General features: G+C 44.7%; 2 protein-coding genes across 3 annotated transcripts in view; both read right to left on the minus strand.

Annotated features, from left to right (window-relative positions):
- Positions 1-3,978: 3,978 nt before the first annotated feature.
- On the minus strand, positions 3,979-12,771 carry ca4a (carbonic anhydrase IV a). The gene is made up of 8 exons (XM_061055861.1): positions 12,617-12,771; positions 7,957-8,001; positions 7,113-7,277; positions 6,876-7,021; positions 5,846-5,938; positions 5,677-5,743; positions 5,433-5,596; positions 3,979-4,888 (listed from the first exon to the last, which is right to left on the minus strand). The coding sequence occupies exons 1-8, from the start codon at positions 12,678-12,680 to the stop codon at positions 4,709-4,711; spliced, it is 924 nt and encodes a 307-aa protein (XP_060911844.1). The 5' UTR covers positions 12,681-12,771; the 3' UTR covers positions 3,979-4,708.
- Positions 12,772-18,286: 5,515 nt separating this feature from the next.
- The window catches only part of mtmr4 (myotubularin related protein 4), a 51,371-nt gene continuing 44,561 nt past the window's right edge, over positions 18,287-25,096 (minus strand). For both annotated transcript variants that reach the window (XM_061056208.1, XM_061056209.1), the window contains 6 exons: positions 24,725-24,895; positions 23,305-23,459; positions 21,633-23,109; positions 21,429-21,539; positions 21,213-21,301; positions 18,287-20,003 (listed from right to left, as the gene is read on the minus strand). In XM_061056208.1, coding sequence (XP_060912191.1) covers positions 19,826-20,003; positions 21,213-21,301; positions 21,429-21,539; positions 21,633-23,109; positions 23,305-23,459; positions 24,725-24,895 — 2,181 coding nt within the window. In that variant the 3' untranslated portion in view covers positions 18,287-19,825. The remainder of the gene's footprint in view (positions 20,004-21,212; positions 21,302-21,428; positions 21,540-21,632; positions 23,110-23,304; positions 23,460-24,724; positions 24,896-25,096) is intronic.

Raw genomic sequence — 25,096 nt, forward strand, 5'->3', positions numbered from 1 at the left:
TCAACCTTTGGAGCAGGGAGTTACAACATTTGGAGTGTGTTGCCAGAGAGGAGCGAAACAGAAATTCCTAACTGGTTATCAAAGCTGTTTCAGATCTAATTAATGAGCTGCATAATTACACAGAATGTGTTTTTATTAGTGGTTGAAAGTCACCTGTGTTAGATGTAAAACATCTTTACAGATTGGCATATACAACAAGCTAGAGGGCTGAGACACAGTCATCAAAATGTTTTCCAAATATAAGAACCTTGGTCTAATTTTTGTTCAGACTCATAAAAAAATTAAAGTCCATCCACATTTTAACATTTTTCTTCCTGTTCAGCAATGGCTGCATTGAATCTTTAGAGTTGGATATCATCAGCAAAGCAGTGATAAGGAATATTGTGTGTTTTTTAGAAAACGTATCCCAAATGCAACAAATACAATAAGAAGATGAAAGGCCCCAAAATGGAGCCTTGCGGGACCCCACAAGTAAGTGGTGCTGTGGCCGAAGAATATTCCCCCCATTGGACAGAGAAACTGTCTTTTCTCCAAAAGAAACTAGTTGACTGCTCACTCAATCACTTCCAGGGTCCCTCGCTCCGTTTGGCACTTTCCCTTTCTGGCAAGATTCTGTCGTTTATACATTTGACTTCCAAAATGTTAATTTGTCTCAAACTTTGTCTTGTTTGCCTTGCACGTCCCTGTCACCGTAATATAGCGCACTCATTCTGCTCACTAAGAAAAACACTAAGGACACTATTCGCTCACTCGCTGGCCTCCCTTTCTGAAACTGAGAACCCAGACTTTCCCTCAATTCAGGGTTAACTGACTCTGAAGCTCCTTTCTGAATCGAGCCTCTAGACATTATTGAACCAGCCACATTGAAAATACAAAAAGCTGTCTGTACTATTGTAGACTTTCATTAGGGTAAGAAAGTTAGTGTCGGCTACAAATATCTGTTGAGCTGGTGGTAGACTCGCACACACTGCAGCATTGATCAAGCTTAAGAGTCATGAAATGGGAGATTCACACGGAGAGGCAGTAAAGGTGACACTGCTTGTTTTTCTCTTCACCACATTGACAAAGTTTGGCCCCATGACCTTTAGCTTCAGCTCGCTATCTGATGGGCTCCTGTGCCTGTTTTTCAGGAGGGTCACATTCAGTTTGAGGATGGGAGAAGGGCACCCTTTGTCCCACAGACCCCCAGGGACATGGGTCGCTAGAGGAGAGATTTCGGAGTTATGGATGCTGTCCTGTTGACTATGTAGATCAAGGTACCCCCTGTCAGATATGAAGCATGCAGCCATTGATCTCCAGCCTGTCATGATGATTAACTTAAGAAGCATTAAGAGGCCAGCTCACAGGAATGAACAGGAGGCTTTCATTCATTCTTTACTCTCTAGTGATGCATGTCTCTGTGAGAGGCTGCTGTCCTCCGAAGCCTGCCCATCACAAAAAGCCTTTTGATTCCTTAATGACGAGGGAAAACACAAGAAAAGAAGTGGGGAGGAGGTTTTTAAGTAGCTTGAAAGGGGCAGTGAAAAAGCACCTGCAGCCCTGTCTCTGGAAAAGAAAGGTGTGTGTTGTCTAGTAGATTTGAAGCTACAACAACCTCCTCTTCTGTTCTGTTCTATGTTTGCGTGTAGCCAAAAACAGCCTCTGCCACATCAAGGACAGGTCAATTAGAAAAGGATTAAAGGATGCAGATCTGTGTGTGTGCAGGAAAAGTGAGAGGCTTGTCTGTGTGTCTGAGCTCGCAGACAAACAACAGAGCCAACAGAGTGTATTTTAATATCTGTTTTCAGCGTGCAGAGAAGCGGAGGAGGACATTGTTTTGATCCCCGCTCCATTAGCTTGAATTGCGCCCGTGCAAGCAGAAGACACCGTCATTAAAAAGGCATGTAAGTTTTTTTATTCTTTAGTTCTGTTGGAACACATTCTCCATATAATTTATGACACTCTCAAGCATGACAACCTGACAATCTCATACACTTACACATCGTAAGTAAGGTCGATCTGTCATGGACGACTTGATGCTTCATCTTTATGGGTTTGCATTCACTACTATATAAACTTTGCATTACATAAATAACAATAACTGTGCGTCTCATATCAATATACACATTCGGTACATAAATACATGTGTACAATGACACAGCATAGAAATAGAACTTGATGCATTATGAAACAATGGAATTTAAATATACACAGATTCCTTGCTCGATCATCACAGTACATCTTGCTTGCACAGATTTTCTTTGCTAGAATACATATCGAGTCCTCCTGGATAAATGAGCGAGGACTCGGTGGGGAGTAATTCACAGTCGATAACATTCAGTGCATCTGAGACCCTGTTTTACAAGCCATGAACAAAGTCACATGTTCCAAGACAGAAGCTCAGTGAACGCCACGGGTCAAAAAAAATGGAAAATGGAGTGATGGCGTCGTTAATGAATTTGGCAATTAGTGTGTGTCGCTCAACCCCTGCTGTCACGCACATGTAGCTCACATTACTAACATCTGGAAACATCAAAACATGCAGATTCATGCCGAGTGTTTGAGATGCACAGGAATAATGACATTTTGTTTGCAGGGGGTTTTAGATATTCCCTAGTAGACTGTATAAAAGAATCGGATGTAGCCTCTAGTTTTAGAAGTGAAGCCAATTCAGAAGTTCACTAAATCTTTCTAATGACCAGCAAGGGGCGACTCCACCTGCTGCAAAGAGAAGTTGGATTGTATGGCACCAGATGAGAAAATAACCTTGATTCTCTATTTCATTTGTAAACATTTTCTAAACATGCATATTCACTCGATTTTAAAACAGCACGTTATTAAATATCTTGAACTTTTTCTCCTGGATCCCCCTTTGGCAGATGAATATTTTCATTAGAGGATTTAAAAGAGGAAGCAATTAAAAGTGATACTGCAAACGTGAGGAGATGTAGATTCATTGTCAGCCTGACCCGCAATTTCCACATAGTACTTGCGCTGCGTTTCGTCAGCGCCACGGTTTTGCTCCGTCTGCCAACGTGCACCCTGCCCGACTCGGTCTGTTTCTGGAGCGTAAGCTAAGCCATGATCAGCTGTACACACATCACAGGAGAACTTCAAGATCACACGGGAATAAAAAGAAAAGCGTGCAAGCAACATGTTGCTTTGTCTTTGTTTTTCATTCGGCGCCATGTTGATAAAGTGATGAAAAACACGATCAGGAGTCCGTTGATTTTGTTTTATTTTGAAATTGACTAGACTCTCTGTGCGTTGTCTGACTTCCTGTCCGGGTCGATCTACTCTGTCCTGCTTGACACGTGCTTGCAGGGTGGCGCGTTGCAAAAAGACTTGGTGCGTATTTGAAACAGAGCAGAGTGTAGTTGTGCTGCTGGCACGCTCCAGAGAAAGACCGCGGGCGTGATGTGGAAACACAATCATTGACTAGAGCGGGAGAGAACGGGTGCGCTGTGCTGACGAACCGTGGCACGTATGGACTATGTGGAGATTGGCAGTTACATGGAAGTCCTTTCACAAAATGTTCCATGCTTTGCTATCAGTGACAGACCGGGTGCATTGTTTTAAGCTCTGGGGGGACCGTTGGGGTCACGCGCCCCACTTTGGGAATCACTGAGCTAAACGATAAAGCATGGTATGCTTTGTTTGTTTGGTTGAGGCTACCTGGGATTATCAAGCCGTAACAATGGTTATCCGCCCTTTGTGTCCAAATGTGGATGCTTCTGAAAACAACATGGCGACGGCCATAAGGCTCAGAGCGGGTTCTTAAATGAATGTGTGACGTCATAGTGGCTACATTCACTTCTTTATACAGTCTATCAGATCCCTCCTCCGTCTGACATCAGGCCGCCAAAATGCTTTGTCACTGTGAGCGCTAGCATCTCTGCCTCCTCATCCTCGGCTCAGGTGTCAGTGGCCTCTGATTGTAGAAGCAAACAGACAGCGCTGCTCTAAGACCAGCAGCAGTTGTTCCCAGAGAGAAATGCAAAACCCCTCACCCCCTAACCGCCCTCCCTCCTGCCCCACCAACTGCTGACTGAGTGGCTGTGCAGGTTCCCCCCCTGACGGCTGCGCTCTGTTCTCCTGGACCGGGACAGAAAAGCCAAACTGCTGACTCCTTTGACCGCTGGCTTTGAAATGGAGCTTGTTTTGTGACTCAGTCCTGCTATAAATAGCTCCGTGTTGTTCACATGCCCCACTGAGAGCCACGCGTCACGTGCCGGGTCAGGGGGCTAACGTCGGCACTCAGAGCGCAAACTATCAGAGACATTAGCGGAGACTAAATTTACCTGACATTGGAAGAGGCGGGTGACGTCTAAAGGGTACGCGGGCGTGTTTGTGTGCTTGTGTTTGCAGGATGATGCTGTTTAGGTACGACTCAGGGATTGGACGTGGAGTTTGAATTAAGATATGACTTTTAGTGCTATGTAACCTTCTTTATGGCACATTCATAACGCTGAAAAAAGGTCTACTGCTTTACTATGCATGCATGAACGCTGATCGAACCCTGACAGCACCTTTCATAAAGCATTCCCAGAATGCCTTTGTCATTGGTGTTGTGAGGGAGGAAGACCAGGTGAGTGATTTCTGCACTACGACGTGGTCCGTCATCTTAGCGACCATGCGATGGAGACTTTACAAACAGGAGTTCACTTTAGAAATGATTCAGAGCTTATTGTGTTCATGGATGTCGCAGTGCATCATGGGATGCCTCGCTCTAGTTGGGTTCGGACAGACCCAAGACAGAGGCGATGGCGACCATGAGGAGGGTGGAGCTGGCGAGGATGGCTGCGCCGCCGGACCGGTACACCTGCCTGCCGTTCAGCGGCTGCACGGGTCTGAAGGTCCCCACCATCGATTTCCCATCTTTGAACTTGAGCTCGGAGAACGCCCGCAGCTGGTGGAACAGAGGAGGAACACAAATGTTAGTGCACGGTCTCAAACGTTCAAATTCAGGCATAGCAACATTGGATTCAAAGGCCACGTTCGTATCATCATGATGAATCAACCAAACACATTTCGGTGTGAGGCCCCGTGTCCAACTGGAGTTTAGCTTTGTTTTTCAAGTGTTCCCAATGAGGAGTGAGCGTTTGCAGCAGCAGGCAGCACCCAGGGTCCTTTCTCCGAGCGCTCTGCCTTCTTTGTGCAGCCGCTCTGAGCAAGTGGAATTGAAAATCTTTTAACTTTTCAGAAGGACGACGTCACCAGCGCTCTTTGGAACCAGCCAATCACATAGTAACTTTATCATAAAGTCTGTTGACATCTGCAAGATGCACTCGCAGCGCTTTTATTCTCTCCAGACAAACAAGAAACTTCAGATGTGACCTTTACGTTCAGGATCTAAAAGACTTTTGGTTTCAGGGCCACGTTCTGAAACCAAAAGTAAGAGAAGGCATCAAAACAAAACAACAAGCAGTGGTATGTCCTTAAAATGTCCTGACCTGATCCATGCTCAGGGGGATGGGATTCTCAAACAGAGTCCAGATCACGGCCTCGGTGCACCCCGGGGTGGTCAGAGAGCCCTTGTAGCGGTAAAAGGAGGTCAGATTCTGCTCGGGTGGGATTATTTGAGCCAGAGAGATGGGAAGTAGAGACGTGTTGCCGTCTGAAAATCAAAAATGAAGGTTAAGTAACACAAGCAGGGCTGCAGTGTTTGATTATGTTTGAGTGGACTTCAGCGCTCACCCGTGTCTTTGATGCTTTTCAGAGCGTTGACGATCGGGTCATACTTCCTGTTTCCACTGTTTGATGCCTGGAAATAGAATAAATACACCAGTCAGCACTGCGGTGTCATACCAACTCCAGGTCTGATCTGTGACAGCAGATTCATGACTTTATTGGTTTATGTTGTTACCTCGTAGAAAAACCCAAGCACTGCGACTCCCTCGGGGTCTGATAGCGCCGTGGTCAGGTCAGTGTACTGGTGCTTCATGTGGACAATGTGCAGCTGTGGAGAAAAAGTTTACTGATGTCACAACTTACTAACAGTCTTTACTTTTTGCAGTGATTGTACAATCTCATATTGAATCAGACCAACAGAAATGTCTCAACTTTATCAGGTCACGGCTGCAATGTTTGACTTTCTGCTCGGACAAAAGAGGAAGATATCTTGGATATTAGTTTGTCCCCTTTGTCACGTATCATGATCCTGATATTCTCTATTGCTCTGTGCCTTTGTTTCAACAAGCTGTTAAAAGACGCCAACAAGACTCATTGTGTGACAGTTTCCTTTGTCTCTGAGCTCAGACTGTGACGCTTATGTTGAGTAGACGCTGTAAATACTTTCAGGTGTGTCAGAAAAAACAGGGGTACTCATCTCCTTTTGGGGTGATTTCTGTTAAAACTACAGAGACACACTGTTTGATAAACAATGAAGGGAAGACAGGAGGACTATAAAGGCGGGCTCGAGCTCCTTTAACAGGATCTAGTAAAGCCCTATTCAGACTGTTGTTTCAAGGCGTGATATTTACTGAATGTTGTGTAGGCGTTATGGGGAGACGAAGTGATCCCCCCTCTGAACTCTGCTGCTTCGTCCTCCAGTTTCACGTCGTTCTTTTTACGTCACATCTTACCTCAGGAGACCCCCTCCTGTCTGACAGGGATAGTCTCCCCCTGTGAGGTGCATGGGTAAACAACCAGGTCAGGAGGATTCAAGGGGCAGTCCTCCTGATATCCTCTAGAACTTTTCATGAGTGCATGTGTGAACACGTCTAAAGACCGACACCACGCAGGAGAGGTTTCAGATGTTTTGACCCAAAGTTTTAACATAATCTTTCTCAGTTTAAGGTCATACATGTGAATGACATTCATCCAGCTGTCTTCATGTGACCCGTTACTCTTTATAAACTGTCATCTGTTAAAGACTAAGATTAAAATGAATCTACCTCCATGGGATACTGCTCCCCATCGATGGTGTGCTCAGAGCCAGGTCCTCCATTTTTGCCCCAGTGCAGGTGGAACTGCACCGCCTTGTAGGTGGTGGGCAGACCTCCGCCTGAGACGGTGCTCACGTGAGGAACTCCAACTTGAACTGTTGTTGAACAAAAACAGAGGATTAAGAGTTCATAAAGCAGTTTCATTGAGTTGGTGAGTTTTGTCTGTGCATTCTTAAATATGCTCACCAGAGTGTCCGTTGTTCTTGATCGTGCCTCTGAAGATCTGCTGGTAGTTTTCGAACTTAAAGTCCTTCAGTCGCTCGTCTTTCAGAGTCTTTCTGGTGACGACATTGATGGGTGACTGGTTTCTTCCTCCGCAGTTGCTATTCGCGTGGTCCCACTTTTCTGGGGCTTAAACAAGAAAAATAACTCCTGTGATGCAACTTTCACTGAACGCTTTCTGCTCAGCTATCGCTTTGATAAATTAGATTTTGTTTTAGAACAGGTCATGGCATTTAGACGATTCCTTTCGGGGCTCGAAACAAGTTTCTCACGGCAGCCGATAGTGGCATATCAGGGCTGCTCGTTTCTGACACAATCAGACATCAAGTCTTTAAACATAGAATCTATAATCTTAATTATTTTATTCTCCTCTTTTACATGTGTTTGTTCTCTAAATCACTGGTTCTCAACTGGTGGGTCAGGACACAAAAGTAGGTTTTCAGTGTGCCAAAAAAGTCTATGAAGTGCTATTTTTTCACACGCTTGTTTCATTCAGTTTCTTTGTTCTATCACGCTTCGTACAGCCCGAGGTCCAAACTGCCCAATTTATCTTTAATTAAATCTGACTGATTAAAAAAATATCAGAATTTTGGGTCGTGATCTTTAATGAAGGAGTCGTTGGAGGGTTCTGAGGCTCGACCAGTCAAGAACCACTGCTCTAAATGTTACATGTTCAGAGCTCTTGACCTCAGCTGTAGTGATTGTGTATTATTGCACTTTAAATGATTTAATTAAACGCCTTTGTTGACGAGAGCATATCAAGAAAGATTCAACGCCATCATAAAACAAGTCACATTTTTATGCTCACCATTGCACTGATGATCACAGCTGAACTGGGACTGATAGCACCAATCTGAAACACAGGAAATTCATTTTTAAAGGTTTCTCTCGTCAACAGGAAGTAGTGTAAAAACACAAAACACACACTCAAACTTCACACCATGAAGCCTCTGCCTGAATGTTTCTTTTTAAACATAAACTCTGAAAACTGTGCAGCGTGGTTCCATGTGTATTTAAAAAGCGTCCCGTTATTGACAGTTTATTTATTTTCCTCATTGCAAACAGTGAATTGTTCTCTTATTAGTTTAAAGCAGCTGTTATTCCGGACACACAGGAACTGTCTTCCTACTCACCAAAAACAGAAGTTTGCGTTTGTGCTTTATCTTTCCGTGCTATCAGAACAAACACAGAGCCAATCTTTAGCATCAGCCAGCTTCCATTCTCACATGTTTGTCTGAGGGTTTATTAATATTTCACAATTGGTTTGCATGTTTCCACCCCGTGCTCAGAGACAAATATCTGCAGCTATCTCACAAATCAAATATTTATGGAAAACACACATGCCATTGAGAAAAAAAAAGGGTTTCTCCCGGTGTTTGTAAAGGAAGTCACTGCTTGGTTTCTTTGCCATGTTGGTGAGCCTTTTCCTGCTGCTCCTGCACGATAATGGGGACTGAAAATAAACCAAGCAGGGGGGGCAACTTATTTGGGGGGAAAGTGTCCAGATTCTCACACGTACCCTGATTCACTAAAGAGGTCGGAGAAACTAGAAGAGGATGCACATGTATCTCATAATTTGCAGGATCTTTGCAGGGTTTGTGTGCAGCGCAGCGTGACGACTGCAGAGGGAAAACACTTCCCACAACACTCTTCTGCTCAGTTGGTAGAGTTGGTCGTCTCTCAACTGGAATGTCGGGGGTTCGATCTCCAGCTCCTGCAGCTACATGTCCGATGTGTCCTTGGGGAAGACACTTAACCCCAAGTGGCTCTCGCTGCTTCGTCTGCAGCGTGTGAATGGATGAGTTAATACTGATGGACTCTTTACCCAGCAGCCTCTGCCATCAGGGTGTGAATGTGGAGGTGTGACCTGCAGCTTTGAGTCGTCAGAAAACTAGAAAAGAACTAAACAAGCTCAAGTCCATTTACTATTTACCGTTAACTCTCCCTGCCTGCAGCCTGGGTGCACACTGGGCATTAAAGGATTATGATTAATTCCAAACTTTGACTCACTTTTACACTACAGGCTGTATGATCTGACAGGGTGGGGGCGGTTGGGGGGAGCTGTGTGATGTGTCATTAATCTGCATCGAAGGCTGCATGAGCTAAAATCAGGCTTATCAAAGCAACATTCAGGACATGCAGCTGTGGGAGTCTCACAAAGACAAGATGTTCAAATGACTTCTGATAACTGCGACCATCGAGCCTGTCAGCCTCGTTCCAAACATCACGTTTCTTAAAAGACATGACAAATATGCTGTCATATACAAAAAATATGCTAAATAAGGTTTTCTCATATTCAAGCTCTTAGTGAGTTTTTTTAATTAGGTTAATTCATTTATGCTTATAAATATAGATTCAGGTTTCTTGTTTTATCCATTACGTCGATTTTAAACTTTATTCCTGACACATCTCAGAGCTGAGACATTTATATTTATTTTTTATTAAACCAGGTAAAGTCTCATTGAGATGAAGAATCTCTTTTAGAAGCGCATCCTGGTCGAGACAGGCAGCAGCACAATTTACTGAGTTTCAACAATGAACATAAAAAAAGGAATCACAAAATATAAGAAACATTCATCAAAACATTCAACAATCATCAACAAGGCGAACAAAGAAGAGGCAATATGAGTGAGTTAAAACATCTACAGCCAGATATTTCTGCCTCCAGGTCATTAAGAAGTCCTTTAAAAACATCTAGGGCAGGGATGGGCAACTTTGGTCACAGCAAGGGCCACATTCATTTAATTCTCACTGCCAGAGGGCCAAATTAAACGATTACAGTTGATTATGTCTCAAATTAACTCAACATGTAACAGTGATCAGATATTATTATGGACATATTTCTGGTTTTCATGATTTCATGGCAGATTTCATCATGTTTTCTTCATGTTTCCAATTAATTGATGTGTAAAAAAATAACCTGAGAGCCACATTTAAGGTTGATGGGGGCCGCCAGTTGCCCACCCCTGATCTAGGGAGACCAGCTTCCAAAGATTTTGATTTTAGATTATTTTACAACCGATTCCAAGAGGGAGCAGCGTACCTGAACGCCCTTTTCCCAACTCAGTACGGGCTTTATTTAATAATTCACCTTTTTGTTTTGATGCATGGTTGTAGATCTAATTATACTTTACTGACATAGTTCTAGGAACAGAAATGTTTATTTTATGTGTCGTTATTACTCAACATAAAACGTTACTCGACATTTTCAGCCTGTTTCAGATTTTTACTTTAAAGGAAATGCGACTAAAATCATTTTTAAAATAAAGTAAAATGTTCAGTTCAGAACTAGTGATAGAATGTTTTTTTTACGTGTTTTGTTGCTAACGAAGTAAATGATCTAAAAGCTCTAAATATCTATTTTTAAAGCCCGCGTGGTGCCTTGTGTTCCTTTCAGCCAATCAGATTTCTGTCCGCACAACTCGCAGCCAATCAGCGCTCGCCTTTGATCTTTTGTGCGGCGCAGGGCAAAATGAACAGTATGAATGAGCTGCAATGATCCAAGTCAGAGCTCTGCCAAGAGGGTAGAATAAAAAAACACGGAGGAAACTGTGAAGAAGAAAAAAACAAAGGGCTGTGCACGAGTGCACGTCGAGCAGAAAGAAACATCATGTGGCGGATCTTTTCATGCCATTGTGTCTTTGGTAGAGCCAGACATAAACTGTGCGGAGCTGCAGACGCTGCGTCCACACACAAACACGGTTCAAAAGAAACGGGGAGCCAGTCCTCTTCTACCCCCCCCCCCCCCTTTCATGTGCCAAACCGGGCCTTTAGGGATTAAAAAAAAAAAGAGGACTGGAACAATCTGCGATATTTTTCTGATGGTGCATCAATTATAAATCAGGGAGAAAAAACGGACTTTTGCAGACGACCTAAAGAACTCAAAATTATATATTTTTTGGTTTTATTTACTCCAAGACTTCTGCTTTAAATGGCTAAAAGACAGAAGAAGAAATAATCACTAAACCCCCCTCGATGATCTAACATACAATGAGTCAAAGAGGGAATCTAAGGGGACGATTAAAACAGTTCGTAAAATCCTGTTAAGCCGAGAAACGCGTGCACTCACAGGAGAATGCAAAATGATGGAGACACATTTTCCACGCTGCAGACTTTACCATCCAGCCTCAAAGTTCCTCTACAGACACTTCAGAGTCAGATTCTGTTCTCAGCTCATACTTACGCAGACCAGTAAAAAAAGAAGAAGCGTCTTCACAGAGTCTGCAGAACAATACAGACACTTCACGTTTAAATACAAATATAAACTTCAGATACTTAGTAATCACAGATCTGCCACCGAGACAGGTCAGCGCGGTGCATGGAGTTCTTGGCACGACACTTTGGAACATTTACGCGATCACTTAGTATTCACAAGACAGTTTTATTCTCTTAAATGATTTAAATGGACTTCTGTGTTTCTCGCACGGTGTCAAATCTGATCACATTCCACCGACAGGCTTGATTTAAGTTTTGGGATTCGCAAGATTTTCCTCCGTATTTACGCACTCGTTACGCAACGACTCCTAAATGTTCGGACAGACAGACAGACAGACAGACAGACAGGCTATGGGAGGTCAGTCATTAATTACTGATAATTTGATCCATCGAGTCTTGGTGTCTAAATTCGCGGCTTTTTCTGCGGAATTAACACCTCATTGAGTCAGTGAGCGCGCAGCTCGACGCTTCACTCTCTCTCCCTCTCTCGCTCTCTCTGCGGCAACAAGGACGCAAACGTCTGTCATTGGCTCAGCGTGGATCTGAGCAGGTGCACGAGAGAGAAAGAGAGAGAGTGTGGACTCCGGCTCAACCGATCCAGTATCTTTGGATCCTCTCGTTGAGCAGGGAGCTCAGCGGTGAAGAGTTGTAGAAGAAGTCGTCGGACAGATGGAGGAATGTACGGGGCCACATAACTGAGAGAGGGACCGGTGTGTGTGTGTGTGTGTGTGTGTGCGCGCGCGCGGAGAGAGAGCGTCACGCAGCCTGTTTTGGTTTTGGTGAGAGTGGAGCCTCTCTTTGGTGAACTGCGGCACTTGTGTTTTTTTTTGCCTGCAGGATATTTTCTTTTGATTTATTTCCTTTGAATTACAGGATTCCGATAACTTCTAACTTTATGATAAATAAAATAGTTGTACTGTTGGAGAAAAGTGTTAAAAAAAATCACCTGAAAGGCTCTAAAAAAATATTCCTGACGCCTTCATTTTTTAGAGTAATCGAGAATAAAACCGACAGATATTATTGATCTTATAAATAAATGATTTGATGTTTAAAAACCTCACGACTTGTAATCACAGAGAGGCTTTAAGACACATGGAGGAGAGGAATAAAAGATACTAATGAATACAGAAATTAGATGATTAACCCCTCATAGTTCAGGTGACAGACCGAACATTTCTCTGGACTATAATTAGGACCTGATATGTCAGAATAAAATCCTCCAGATATTTCTTAATGACTGAGATGTCACTCACCTCCGGCTCCCGCGCACAGGGTCCACAGTGATGCCAGCAGAGCGGGCACGATGAGCTGCTGCATTCTGGAGAGTGTTCGACTCGGCGGAGGGAACGACACGGTGACTTGTTTTTTTCCAATGTGATCGCATTCTTGCAGGGGGTCTCATACTTATCTATCAGCATCCGACAGGAAAGAAAGAGTGGCCCCTCCCCCTTCGGGCATCGCCTCTAATAGCGCTCTGCACTGATAATGTGGGGGGGGGGGGAGTTTGGGCTGGTGCAGGAGCCAAAACACATTCACAGAGAAAAGTGGAGGAACCACAGGGGGGTTAATCATTCATGCGGGCAGCTAGGTGCTCCACAGGTAACTAAAGGTGGAGGAGGGTTAACTGAAAATCGATGTGTGCACAATTATCATTACAAAACGATAAGTCGACAAAAGCAGCCCCTGATTGAATAGATTCAAGATAAGACACTGACAGTACAAACATGATACAGTCACTTCTGGAAACAAAGACTCCATGTTTTCTTTCCCTTTTGATCAAATGGAGCTCTTTGTAAAAGCTTTATTATTGGGTCACATATATTATCAGTGGAGGAGGAAGTATTCAGATTACTAAATTAACCCATTCAGTGAATTCAGTTCTGTCCGAGCTGCTTTAAAAACATGAACACGTTTGTTTGGTTTAAAATGAAATAAAACTGTTCTCACTACATCGGCTCAGGCAGAGTGAAAATCCGCAGTTCTCCATTTCAGCAGACACCTCAGAGAAGCTTTAAGGAGGCCATTTATAAAGTTCAAACAGTCTCAGGGTTTAGTCTTAAGTCTTGGGTAAAAACCTTCAGAGTAGTGTTGTAGTCAAGACCGCACTAACTGAGACCAGAGTGCTCTTAGACCGAGACAAGACCAAGACATTTAGGGGTTGAGACTGAGTCAAGACCAGGAACAAGGCAGGGCGAGACCGAGACAAGACCAGGACATTTAGGGGTCGAGACTGAGTCAAGACCAAGACCAGGACCAAAGCAGGGCGAGACTGAAACAAGACCAAGACATTTAGGGGTCAAGACTGAGTCAAGACCAAGACATTTAAGGATCCAGACCGAGTCAGGACCAGGACCAAGCCAAGGTTGGCCTGGTTAGTACTTGGATGGGAGACCGCCTGGGAATACCAGGTGCTGTAAGCGTTTTCATTTTTTTCACCTCACCTACAGGATATCCATGACTACATGTTTGACAATATGAATAGGGTGATGAAGACAAATTACATTGTGTGAAACATCGGGGTTTTTTTCACATGGTGATAGAGACATATTCATCCAAAAATTCAGGCAGAATCAATAATTATATATAATAAATAAGAATTAATCAATAACATTATGGCCGAGGGCACCAGATCTTTAAAAGGCCCATTTCTGCACACAATAATGGCTTGTATGAAGTCTTAGTGAAGATGCCCGCTCACAATGACTCATAATTTCTGCTGCAGGTTCTCTAAATCACTTCTTTTTTTCTTTTTTTTTAAAGGAGTTCATGTTATTGTCTCTGTGTCTTAAAGCCTGACCTTCAATTTCTAACTACAACAAGAAAAACGTTAAGGTATCACGGCCTTGCTTTTACATCACATCTCCTTTGTGTAAAATGAGCTTTCGCTTGTATATTTCTTTTCTAGTTTTCTGACAACTCAAAGCTGCAGGTCACACCGACACATACACACTGATGGTAGAGGCTGCTGGGTAAAGAGTCCATCAGTATTAACTCATCCATTCATGCACATTCACATGCTGCAGACGAAGCAGCGGGAGCAACTTGGGGTTAAGCCCAAGGACAAATCAGACATGTAGCTGCAGGAGCTGGGGATTGAACCCTCGACCTTCCAGTTGAGAGATGACCGACTCTACCACTGAGTCACAGCCGCCCCCGTGCATGAAACGTGTATTCATGTACTTTGTTGAGAGATCTTAGATTGTGGATCACTGGAGTCCTGAAACAATGAACCGGATGTCTCATTCAAACACGTTTTATGAAATACAGCAGAACACAGTGAACGTATTTCAGATAAAAGTCCTCGTGATGCAGGTCGCCTCCTGTCAGCGATATATCTTTTTGTTTATTGGATAATCATCATTTATGGTTTAATGTGTCATGGTGTGAATGAAGCTGGAGTTCTGTATTAGTGCATCAGGTTTTAAACAAAGAATCATAAATTTAGAGCAGGAAAGTTGCACACAATAGAAATACTGATGTAAAAAAAAAAGGACTTGTAAAGTTTTATTGAGGTGCAGATACTGGAGTGAAGATCTCAGATAAGGGGCGCCGGAATCCTAGTGGTTAGTGCACGTGCTAATGGAGGCTATGATCCTCCCATTGCGCGGCCCGTGTTTAAATCTGACCTGTGGCTCCTTTCCTGCAGGTCACTCCTCTCTCTCTCTCGCCCTGATTTCTGACTCTATCCACTGTCCCAAAAATAAACTGCACGTCTGTTTTTTCACAATCAGTACTGAGCTGTTAGTTTTTTCTCATAATGTTATCTGGGGCTCTCCACTAGATTTGATATGAAGTTCTGTGGTTTTAAACTACCTGACACAGAGTGTGACACAGAGAGAAGGGATAGATTCACACACACACACACACACACTCAGACACGCGTGCAGCTTTACCTGCGAGCCTGAATCTTAAGAGGACACCTTAAAAACCTTCCAAAAGGTTTTTATTTTCCAGGCCACTTCACCCTCTCTTCAAAACTCGTCAAGTCAGTGCAAAGCTTTGCAAAAAAAACCCTCTAAAACATCTTCAAGTTTCTCCTCAGAAAAGTTTGAGCTGGACAGAAACCTGAACACACTCCCGCTGAATTATTGATCCTGCTGAGTGAGGACAGTGAGGGAGGATGGCACATCTTCATCCTAAAAACATGAATCAGCTGATGCTGCTCTTCTTCAAATCTTCTGTCAGCAACGATAAAAGAGCATGAAGCTGCACGACGACGATGAAGTCTGAAAATCAATCAATCTTTATTTGTATAGCTCCAATTTCTAACAAATGTTATCTGCAGATTCTTTACAAAAGAGCAGCTCTAGATCTTACTCTTTGTTATATTTTCTACAAAGACCAAACATTAATCCATCATGAGCACGAAGCAACATTGAGCAAAGTCACAGTGGAGAGGAAACACTTCCTTTGAGAGGCAGAAACCTGGATCAGAACCAGACTCATGATGAACAGCCATCTGCTGTGTCGAGCTTAGAAAGTGGGATAGAGTCACTTTAATATTTATATTAATGATTGTAGATGTAAGGCTGCGGGTAAAAACACACCAACAATCCAGAGGGACCTACGAGACCAGGGAGCTCAGCAGCTCTGGAGCAAGGTCCCCCAGCAGTCTAAGCCTATAGCCGAATAACTGGGAGCTGGTCCAAGCCTGAGCCTAAGATTATCAAAAAGGAATGTTTTAAGTCTATTCTTAAAAGTACAGAGGGTGTCTGCCTCCCAGGCCTTGACTGGTAGATGATTCCAAAGAAGAGGGGCCTGATAGTGGAAGGCTCTACCTCCCATAGTACATTTAGAGACTGTAGGTACCACGAGCAGGCCTGATAACTGAAGGCTCTACCTCCCATAGTACATTTAGAGACTGTAGGTACCACGAGCAGGCCTGATAACTGAAGGCTCTACCTCCCATAGTACATTTACAGACTGTAGACTTTTGCAAAAAAAAAGCAGTCTGAAAGGGGCGAGTTAAATAAAGTAAATAGATCAAATAATCTGATATCCGATCATTTACTAATAGAGATATAGTTGCTGATGATGTAAACTGCTCTAAAGGAGGCGCAGAGGAGCGTGTAATACTGCAGCGCTGCCTCCTGGTCTGAACTCTGTGTTGTCAGGATTTAGGACGAATAAAAAAAAAGACAATGTTTCCAGATAAAGGAGCTGCACCATTCAAAGTGGGAGGAAAGCCGTCTCTGCTAGTCAGGTGCAGGCTTTCATTAAAATGAGTTCAACTGCAGTGAAATGACATTTCACTGACAAGTTTCAACACTAACTTGCAGGAAGGAGATGACTGTTGATTCCTACTAAAGAGGAACTGTTCTCGTCCTTTACCGGGGAACATTGTGAAACAGAGACATCTCTTACTGTGAAATTATGCAAATGTCTCTTGATTTGATTTCCTGATAGAGCTGGTCTTGTTGCAGATACTACACTATGTGTCTCTCGTGGTGCAACAGCCCCACCTGGTGGACAAATGACGGGTAGATTTAGGCTTCAGTGCTGGAAGGAGTTTACAATATAAACTCCTCAAAAAAAGTTTGCAAACGTTATTTTGGTCACTTATTTCGCTCATTTAATAAAACTAATGGGTGTTGTATTATTATATCGTTGGAAAGCCTGATTAGTCACCTTTACAACGAGGTATACCTTGTAAGGATCATGCATTTGTGTAATGAGCAACCCACTACTCAAACGGGGAAGACTAGTGCTGAATTTACTCTTCAACGTGATGAAAAATTATCGGCTTTTCAATTTCAGCAAATGTAATATTCCAGGTTTAAAATCTTGTTTTGCAATCTTATGATGAGTATTGCAAGAACTTTGTCTCCCTCTGAATAAAGAGGAGGAAAGAACTAATCAGCATAACACTTCAGGTTCTTCTAAACTCACCACTAGTCCATGCTGTGCGTCTGTGGTTTTCATTCAGCATCTTTGAGGACCTGGAAATGTGAGAAAAGTTACAAAGCAGCATTATGTTCTCTGGAGCCCATCAGAGGGTTAAAGGGCTGAACTCAATTTACATCAGACACACCTACATACTTAACAGAGGAGGTGCAAATGTGTGGGTGGGTCATTGTCTGTTTTGTGCTGTGTTGTGAGTCAGCCTGGATTGAATCCACCCCCCCCACCCCCTCCTGTGATCTTCTGGACTGACACCACAGATCCTGTATCTGAATACACTTCCTGCGTCCTCTTTGTGATGAGGACACTTTGTGGCTCTTAACGATGTAACAACATCATCTTGATTTGTTCTGATCGTCAGCCTCTTGATTTGCTGCCGCAGACTCTTCTGTGTCATCATTAGGACACTTTTGATGCTTATGATTAAGACAAGGATCTAAATTCATTCCCTGGCTACAGGTAAGAATAAGTCATTCAACTCAACATGCAATTCTAGAATTCATTTATCAGACGCTTTTATCAAAAGTGATTAACAATCGGAGAGTAAGAAAAACACAAGTAAGAAACTAGAGAGGAGGAAACAACATCAGGAAGTGCACACAAACAGCTTTAAGTCTGATCGGACACACAGGTGCTGACAGGAAGTGACCAGAGGCAGAGCACAGGTACTGACAGGTTAATAATGCTTAAGCACAGTACGGGACAACTTTGCCTAGTGTGAGAGTGGCCTTAGAGAATTAGGACCCTGTTGTGAAGGTTGGATCAGACACCTTTCATTGGCAGAGCGTAGTGGGCGGGAGGGAGTGTAGACCTGGATGAGAGAGTTAAAGTAAGGAGGAGCAGAGTTTTAAATTTGATGTGAGCAGTGACTGGGAGTCAGAGGAGGGAGATGAACAGCAGAGTGATGTGTGCTGGTTTGGGGAGGTTGATGATGAGTCGTAGCTCAAGACTGGTTGAAGATAGTGCATGCAGCAGAAGACCTGCCAGTAAGAGTCGTAAATAAACCAACTCAGAAACCGATCCATGATATAATCTTTTATTTTAACCCATGGGATTTAACTTTTACAGTGCATTTCTTTACAACAATTATTCATTAAGTGACAGGTTTTAGCCACCACTACGGATCAGATAACTATGTATGTTACATGTCTGACTTCCTTTGATACATTTTGACTTCATGAAGACCGTGTGGAAAAATCCCAAATATTAGACACACAGTTTGACTAATTTAGTGACGTTCCGATCATCCGTCTGAGCTTCCTGTTAAATCTTTTGTCATCTCAGTGTTATTAAGCAGCTAACTATCCGTACCATCCAAACACAAAGAGAAGTGGCCAATTAGAAACCTGCTGCCGTCTGTAAGAAAGAAAAAAGGCTTTAAAATAGACAGAACAGAATATGGCACTATTGTCTCAAAGAACAACCAGCTGACACCAACACAGTTTTTTTTTTTAAAGGGGGGGAGGGGGGACTGTGGCCAAACACCCCCGAAACAAAACGAGAAACTCCGAGCACTTAGTTCAGTCTTCACACTCTGAGGAGTCATCATCATTCAGGAGGACAACGAGCCGCTCATTCAGGAACAAAAAACCAACCACAGAACCTTCAATTCACATTTTCTCAGATCAGAAGGAGACTTAACAGAACGCCTCCCAGCATCCCCCGGCTTCTCTTCCTCTTGACACATCAAGCACACGTCCCACAAAGCAAACGACACATTGCATCGCATCCATCTGTCCGCACACAGCCCCCCCAGAATGTAGCATCGTGGCTATACTGCAGGAAAGCATTGATAGAGACAGAACCACACTGACTGTGCATATATATAGAACTCTTTGAAAACACATTGCAGCAATGAACACACATATACGACCAATCAAATGCACAGGAACATAAAGTCGATCCAGTTAACCCCCATTACATTTTTACATTCAGGCTCCAAGAAAAACGACGCGATGACAAAGTAAACAGCAGATTTCTCCCTTTTTGCTCAAGTTTGGTCTCAGATTCCCTCAAAACACACGACAACTAGTAGTGCACAAAATAAGAATACAAAATTAGACTTTTAAATACTGTAGCAGCAATTTTCTTTTCTTTTTAAAGTTGAAAGCCTCCAGTAGTACAGGGAAAGGCTTTGGAGTCCCCCGACACGCCGAAAGTGTGAGCGATTGTCCTCTGAGGTGCGAGACGGTGTCTGTGAGGAGGGTGCAGGTGTTTGGTGCTTAAAGTAGGTGACTCTGCAGGGGTGGACAGGTTGGAGGTGGTCTCGGGACAGGGCACCGATAGAGGACTGAGCCGCGTGGGGGCAGCCGGACGCTGCAGCGCTGCAGGCTGAAAATATCTCTGAAGGGATTCGTCCCCCGCTGACACTCCCCATCTCAGACGCTCTCACAGTGCGTCTCCTTCTCCAAAGTCGAGCCACCAACAGAGTAAAAACTCTGCCTCCCATTCCCCCTCCACAGCCAAAACCACAGCAAGTTGAGGGTCACAACAGGGCGCTCAGCTCGTCAGTCCGTAGAGCAGGACAGAGCCGAGGCGGGCCAAGCTGCAGCACGCTCGTCTCAGCTGGAGGCAGTGGCGATCGCCTTCTTGAGCTGCTGGCTGCGGATCTCACGGGTGCGGGACTCGAGCAGCAGGTCGTGGCAGGTGTTGCAGACCAGCACGGCGTCGTACAGCTGCTGGTCCGGGATCGGCAGCTTCAGGTGACAACAGTCTTTACAGAAAACGTTGCCACAGTTTCTGCAGAGGGACAGCACATAGAAAATGAGGACATCTTCATACATGATCACAGCTCTGTGCTCTAAAAATCATAAACAATCAAACATCAGAACAAAGCAGTGTGTGAAAAAGACAGCTTGTAGTTTAAAATGTTTTGTTTTCAGTTATGTGCTACTTTACTGGACTGTAGAGGATGGAAATGTTTACTAAACTCATTTTGATTGTATAGAATCACTGATAGTTAAACCAGCCAAACACTTTATTTGTGATGATTCAAATTTGATTCTTAAAATTATGGATTTGCTGCATCTCAAGAAGTTCAGTGCTTGATGCTTGAACATCATTTATTAAGTCAAAAAAGTATATGCTCAAGAACTGCTGAAGAAGGCCTCTGAGATCAGCTGTCTCCGCCCTGCTCGCTGAACCTCAGTCAAGGTTGAGGTCAAAGGGGGGTCGAGCTTTTTCTGTGATGTACTTGATGTACTCAAAATCAGACAACTCGTTGAAGGTCTGGGTCTCGTCTCAGACTAGGCGGTCAAGACCACCACTGATCGGCTATTTTCCCACGTCATTACTTTGATTAGAAGGAAAACTCCTCTTTCTAAAAGAACAGATAACTTCAATTCATTCATAGTTTGATTTTCATCCCCCAGCTACGGACACAACCTTCCCGGTGGTCTAAGTGGGTGACACACCCCCTAAACACAAGATGATGATTTTTCAGAGTTATTTATGCTCATGATGTTCCGATATGTTTTTATCTTCTACCTTTCTATCTTCGCTCTCGTGCGGTTTCTGCAGATCTTGTGCAATACATGTTGTGTTGTCTTGCATTGGTATGTGCCGTTCTGTTTACATGAGGATGTGTTTGTCTATTGTTCTTTATTTATTGATTCTAGTGGAAGCAGCTGAATGTTTGCAGCACTTTGAGTCCCAGACACATTTCCCCAAGAGGACAATAATGTGTAACCTATTGCATACTTAGAGTGTAAAAAACTCCCTGCTAGTCATCATATGAGCTCTGAAATTCTTGATTTTCTCAAGAGGGTAATGTTGATTTAGTACCAAACATAACAACCGATATCATCACATGTCCAAGGCTGTGTGAGGAAGAGAAGTGATGTGATGCGTCTGTTCAGTTGTTTGCAGTTATGTGGAAGTTGTTACCTTCTAACATTTGTGAGTGAATGTGTTGTTGTGTTTGTAAGAAAACAGCAGTGAAGCCCGAACCTGCAGTGGTGACGTCTCTTGGCTATCCAGAACTCACAGTCACAGTTGAAACAATGGGAGGCCATGTGGTCGGGCACCCACCTCGTGACCTACACGCACACACACACACGTTATCAGAGCTGAGTGCAGTAATCAGAGGAGCTCCTAGCCATACAGGTGAGGGGGGGGGGAGTGAAGACAGAAGCTAAATTAGATGAAGTACTGATGGACACTGACCTCTGTGTCTTTGGGCTCCACTCTGTCCCAGCTGCCTTCAGACAGACGGTCCTCACTGTGGGTGGACAGAGAGTCCTCCTCGTTACTGTTGTCTGACTCACGCAGACACGTCTGAAAGCAGAGACACAATGACGAGGTCAGGAGACAGACAGGTTAAAGGACTCGACTGGCCAGAATAAACGTCATCATCTAAAAACTACTCACAATGTCGTCCTCGTAGTCGATGTCTGGCTCTGATGGAGGAGTGCTGAACTGTTTACTCTCCAGCCTCATCTGCAGCTGTCGTACCTGCTGCCTCAGCACCTCCACCTCTTGCTTGTAGCCCGCCTCGATCTGCCGCAGTCTCTGCTGCACGGCGTCCATGGGCACCGGCAGCCCGTCGTCGTCCAGGTAAGACGGGGCTTGGGGAGGGGGAGGGGAGCTGGACGATGAGGGGGAGGAAAATGAAGCAGGAAGGAGCTGATGGCCTGCCAGGGAGTAGCCGCTAAGGGCGGCGGCAGCGGCAGCAGCGGGGCCACACAGGCCGGAGTAGCCTGTGGTTCTGGCAGCAGACAGCCATGCAGGCTGCAGGGGGCTGCTGGGACAACACAGAGCCTCTCTGCGGCAGCATTGGGACCCGTTGGCGAGTGAGAAGCCCTGTGAGCGGAGCAGCTTACTTGCAAGACGCCGGCTCTGGTAACTGTTGTTTTGCAAGGCTCGGCCAACGACTGAGTGACTGTTGCAGGCGGACTGGACCAAACCCTGGACGCTCTCCCAGTGGGAGCCGAGCAGGGACAGGTCTGACAGCTGGCTCTGCGTGATCAGATGGCGAGCTGCAACCTGGGCGCAATCTACAGGGGCGACAGTTAGCATGCGCTCTCGTCCTTTCACTACATCTGCCCTCATGTCCTCTTTCTCCTTCTCCGTCTTAAGCTCAACCGGTGGCTGTGGCTCAGGCAGCTCCTCTTCCTCCGTATGATTCTGGGTCAGATCCTGGCTCACTGTGGGAGGCAGGACAGGAGGAAGCTCTCCCTCTCCTGTGAGAGTCTCGGTGGAGTCCTCCATGGGAAGGAGTGGTGTGAGCTGCTTCAGAGCCAGCAGGTCTGCAGACTCTGAGAGGCTGTCAGTGTGGCCGTTGAGCAGCGAGCTGGGTGCAAGGACTGCAGGTTGTGTGCCGTTGCAGGGAAGAGGTAAGCACGGCTCTGATTTATGAGAGGGTGATGTGGGGCTTTCTGCAGTCCTACAGGGGCTCTCAGCCTCAGGTGGAGGTGGAGGTGGTGGTTGTGGAGGATTAGTTATCTGAAGCACAGCCTGCTGGAGTACAGGAGCTGGGAAAGGAGTGTGAGCGAGTGTTATGTCTGTACTGAGAGGAACAGGCGGAAGGGGCAGAGAGGGCAGTGGCTGTGTAGTGAGACAGGTCTCCTCTGGTTCCTCTTCACAGCTCTCAGTACCAGGAACATCCTCTGGGGTCTTAGCCGGGCTCTGATGTGGAGGTTCCACCTCACAGGTGTCTAGTCCCTCCTCAGGTTCGGCCTCTTCAGAGACGTCTGCAGAGGTTTCTTCTGCAGCTGGTGAGGGATTGGGGGCGGAGCGACCCTCCTGGCAGTGCTTGTTGAGATTGGGGTCACTGGACGTGCGTGTCAGGGGGACCCCGTTCTCTAAAGCTGACAGCAGGTTATCCATGGAGCGCGTCTTGGGAAGTCTAGAAAAAAAAGAATTTATCTCCCACATATGTAGAAATGATGATAATACAATTCACTGTTTTGGACACAAGAGGGCAGTCTAACTCCCTACAATACAATTGTTGTGAATGAATGTAAATCACTGCTCAGGGATTGACAGGAACACAAAGTACTGGTGCTGAATAACAGACCAGATTTGCATCTTACAAACACACCTGTCCAGGGAGCGGTAGTTGAGTTCGTCTCCTGTGACATTTGGGGGGAGGTAGAGCTCCATGGAGTCGTCCACAGCGGTGCAGGGGGAGGAGGTGGGCAGGTAGACAGATGTCCACAGCTGTAATGCTCGAGTGTGGCAGACTGGCTGCAGCACCTGGCAGACAAACAAGGGACGACGTTAATCTCAGAAGGTCAAAATACAATAATAAAGGTTCCTATGCCTCTCTGAGTGCTGCTGAAGAAAAAAACTGGAGAAAGTAAAAGTGCAACAATGCTCTAAATGAAGTATTGTCCAGTTGTTGATATTGTAAGTTGTCCAGCCTCGCTTTGTTCAATCTTAGAGAAATAACAACAGACTTAAGCCTGGCGTACACTGTACGAATTCGGGCTGAGAAACGATTTTTGATTTCTTTGATGTATTTTTTTTTTACCTTTTGTGTCTTTAATGGAGAGATAGGACAGTGAATAGAGTTGGAAATCAGAGCGAGAGAGAGAGAGAGAGAGAGAGAGAGATGCAGACAAGGAGCCACAGGCTGGATTTGAACCTGGGCGGCCAGCTTGGAGGACTATATCATCGATAGATGGGGCGCGCACACTAACCACTGCGCCACCAGCGCCCCTCAAGTTTTGATTTCTGAAGAATGTCAGCCCGATCATCCCAGGTCAGTGGTGCAGTGTACACTGAGATATGACGACTGATCACCGTTCAAACAGCTGCTCCCAATAAGTCGGATGAATTTCTGACATGTTTGATGTTTTGGTCGTACAACTACACACAATCGAACAGTGAGCCAATTCCCCGAATCCTGGACTTTTCGCCCCTGATTTTACCAGCACAAACTGACGGACAGCGTCTGAAATCACCATGGCAACAGCAGGCATTCCCTTTATTTCTGTCTTTCCACTCATGTCATGAAAGAAACTATAGTAGACATATCTGCAGGCCTCCAGCTGACAGGGAGAATATGATTTAGCTGCTAGTTAGCTTGTGTTTATTAGCGATGCAGATTGTGTGTATACAAGTGTGTGTGTGTGTGTGTGTGTGTGTGTGTGTGTGTGTGTGAGAGAGGGCGAGAGAGGGCAAGAGACAGAGAGCCTTTTTTCCTGCGTATTTAACCCAGTTAAGCCCTGCTTATCAGGAGTTTTCTTATGATAATTGTGAATGCAGTCCTGATTTCACTCGTACAGTTAGAGCTCTCAGGCCGTGTCTGACAATCAGATCGTACAAATAAATCGAGAGCTCTGGTCAGCTGACGTTCCACCACGACTTCTATAGAATCGTAATGTGCGCCGGGCTTTTTAGATTTATCCTACAGTACACTATTACCACTTTTAATTTAAATAAGTCATCTCCTCCTCAATAAAAAGCTTAAAAACATGATTCAGGTGGCGGCTCACTGTAAGATTTTTGTTACGTACCATATCATGAGTGGGGATGTAGAGGAAGTTCTGAAAGTTCTTGTTTCCGCTCCGGAGCAGCGACCACACCGAGCATGTGCGTTTGTAGATGTTCCTGGCCTCCCTCTCTCGGGCGTTGTTACACAGGAAGGTGCCGTAGAGACACGAGTACGTGTGCTGCACCAACTTGACCTGAAAACACATCAAAGGGAGGAGAAGGCCGATGATTACATCCTTTACGGTTTCCTAAGTGATGCCAACTGAGGAGGCAGAAACATGAATAACTGGTTCTTTGTATTTATTGATTTTACCACAAGGCTTTAACAGGAATCTTTTGTATCGAACTCTTCAAGCCAAATGTAGCATCATTAGCAAGCTAGCTCAGATGAGAGC

The sequence above is a fragment of the Labrus mixtus genome, chromosome 14 (assembly GCF_963584025.1).
Source record: "Labrus mixtus chromosome 14, fLabMix1.1, whole genome shotgun sequence".
Classification (NCBI taxonomy): Eukaryota; Metazoa; Chordata; class Actinopteri; order Labriformes; family Labridae; genus Labrus; species Labrus mixtus.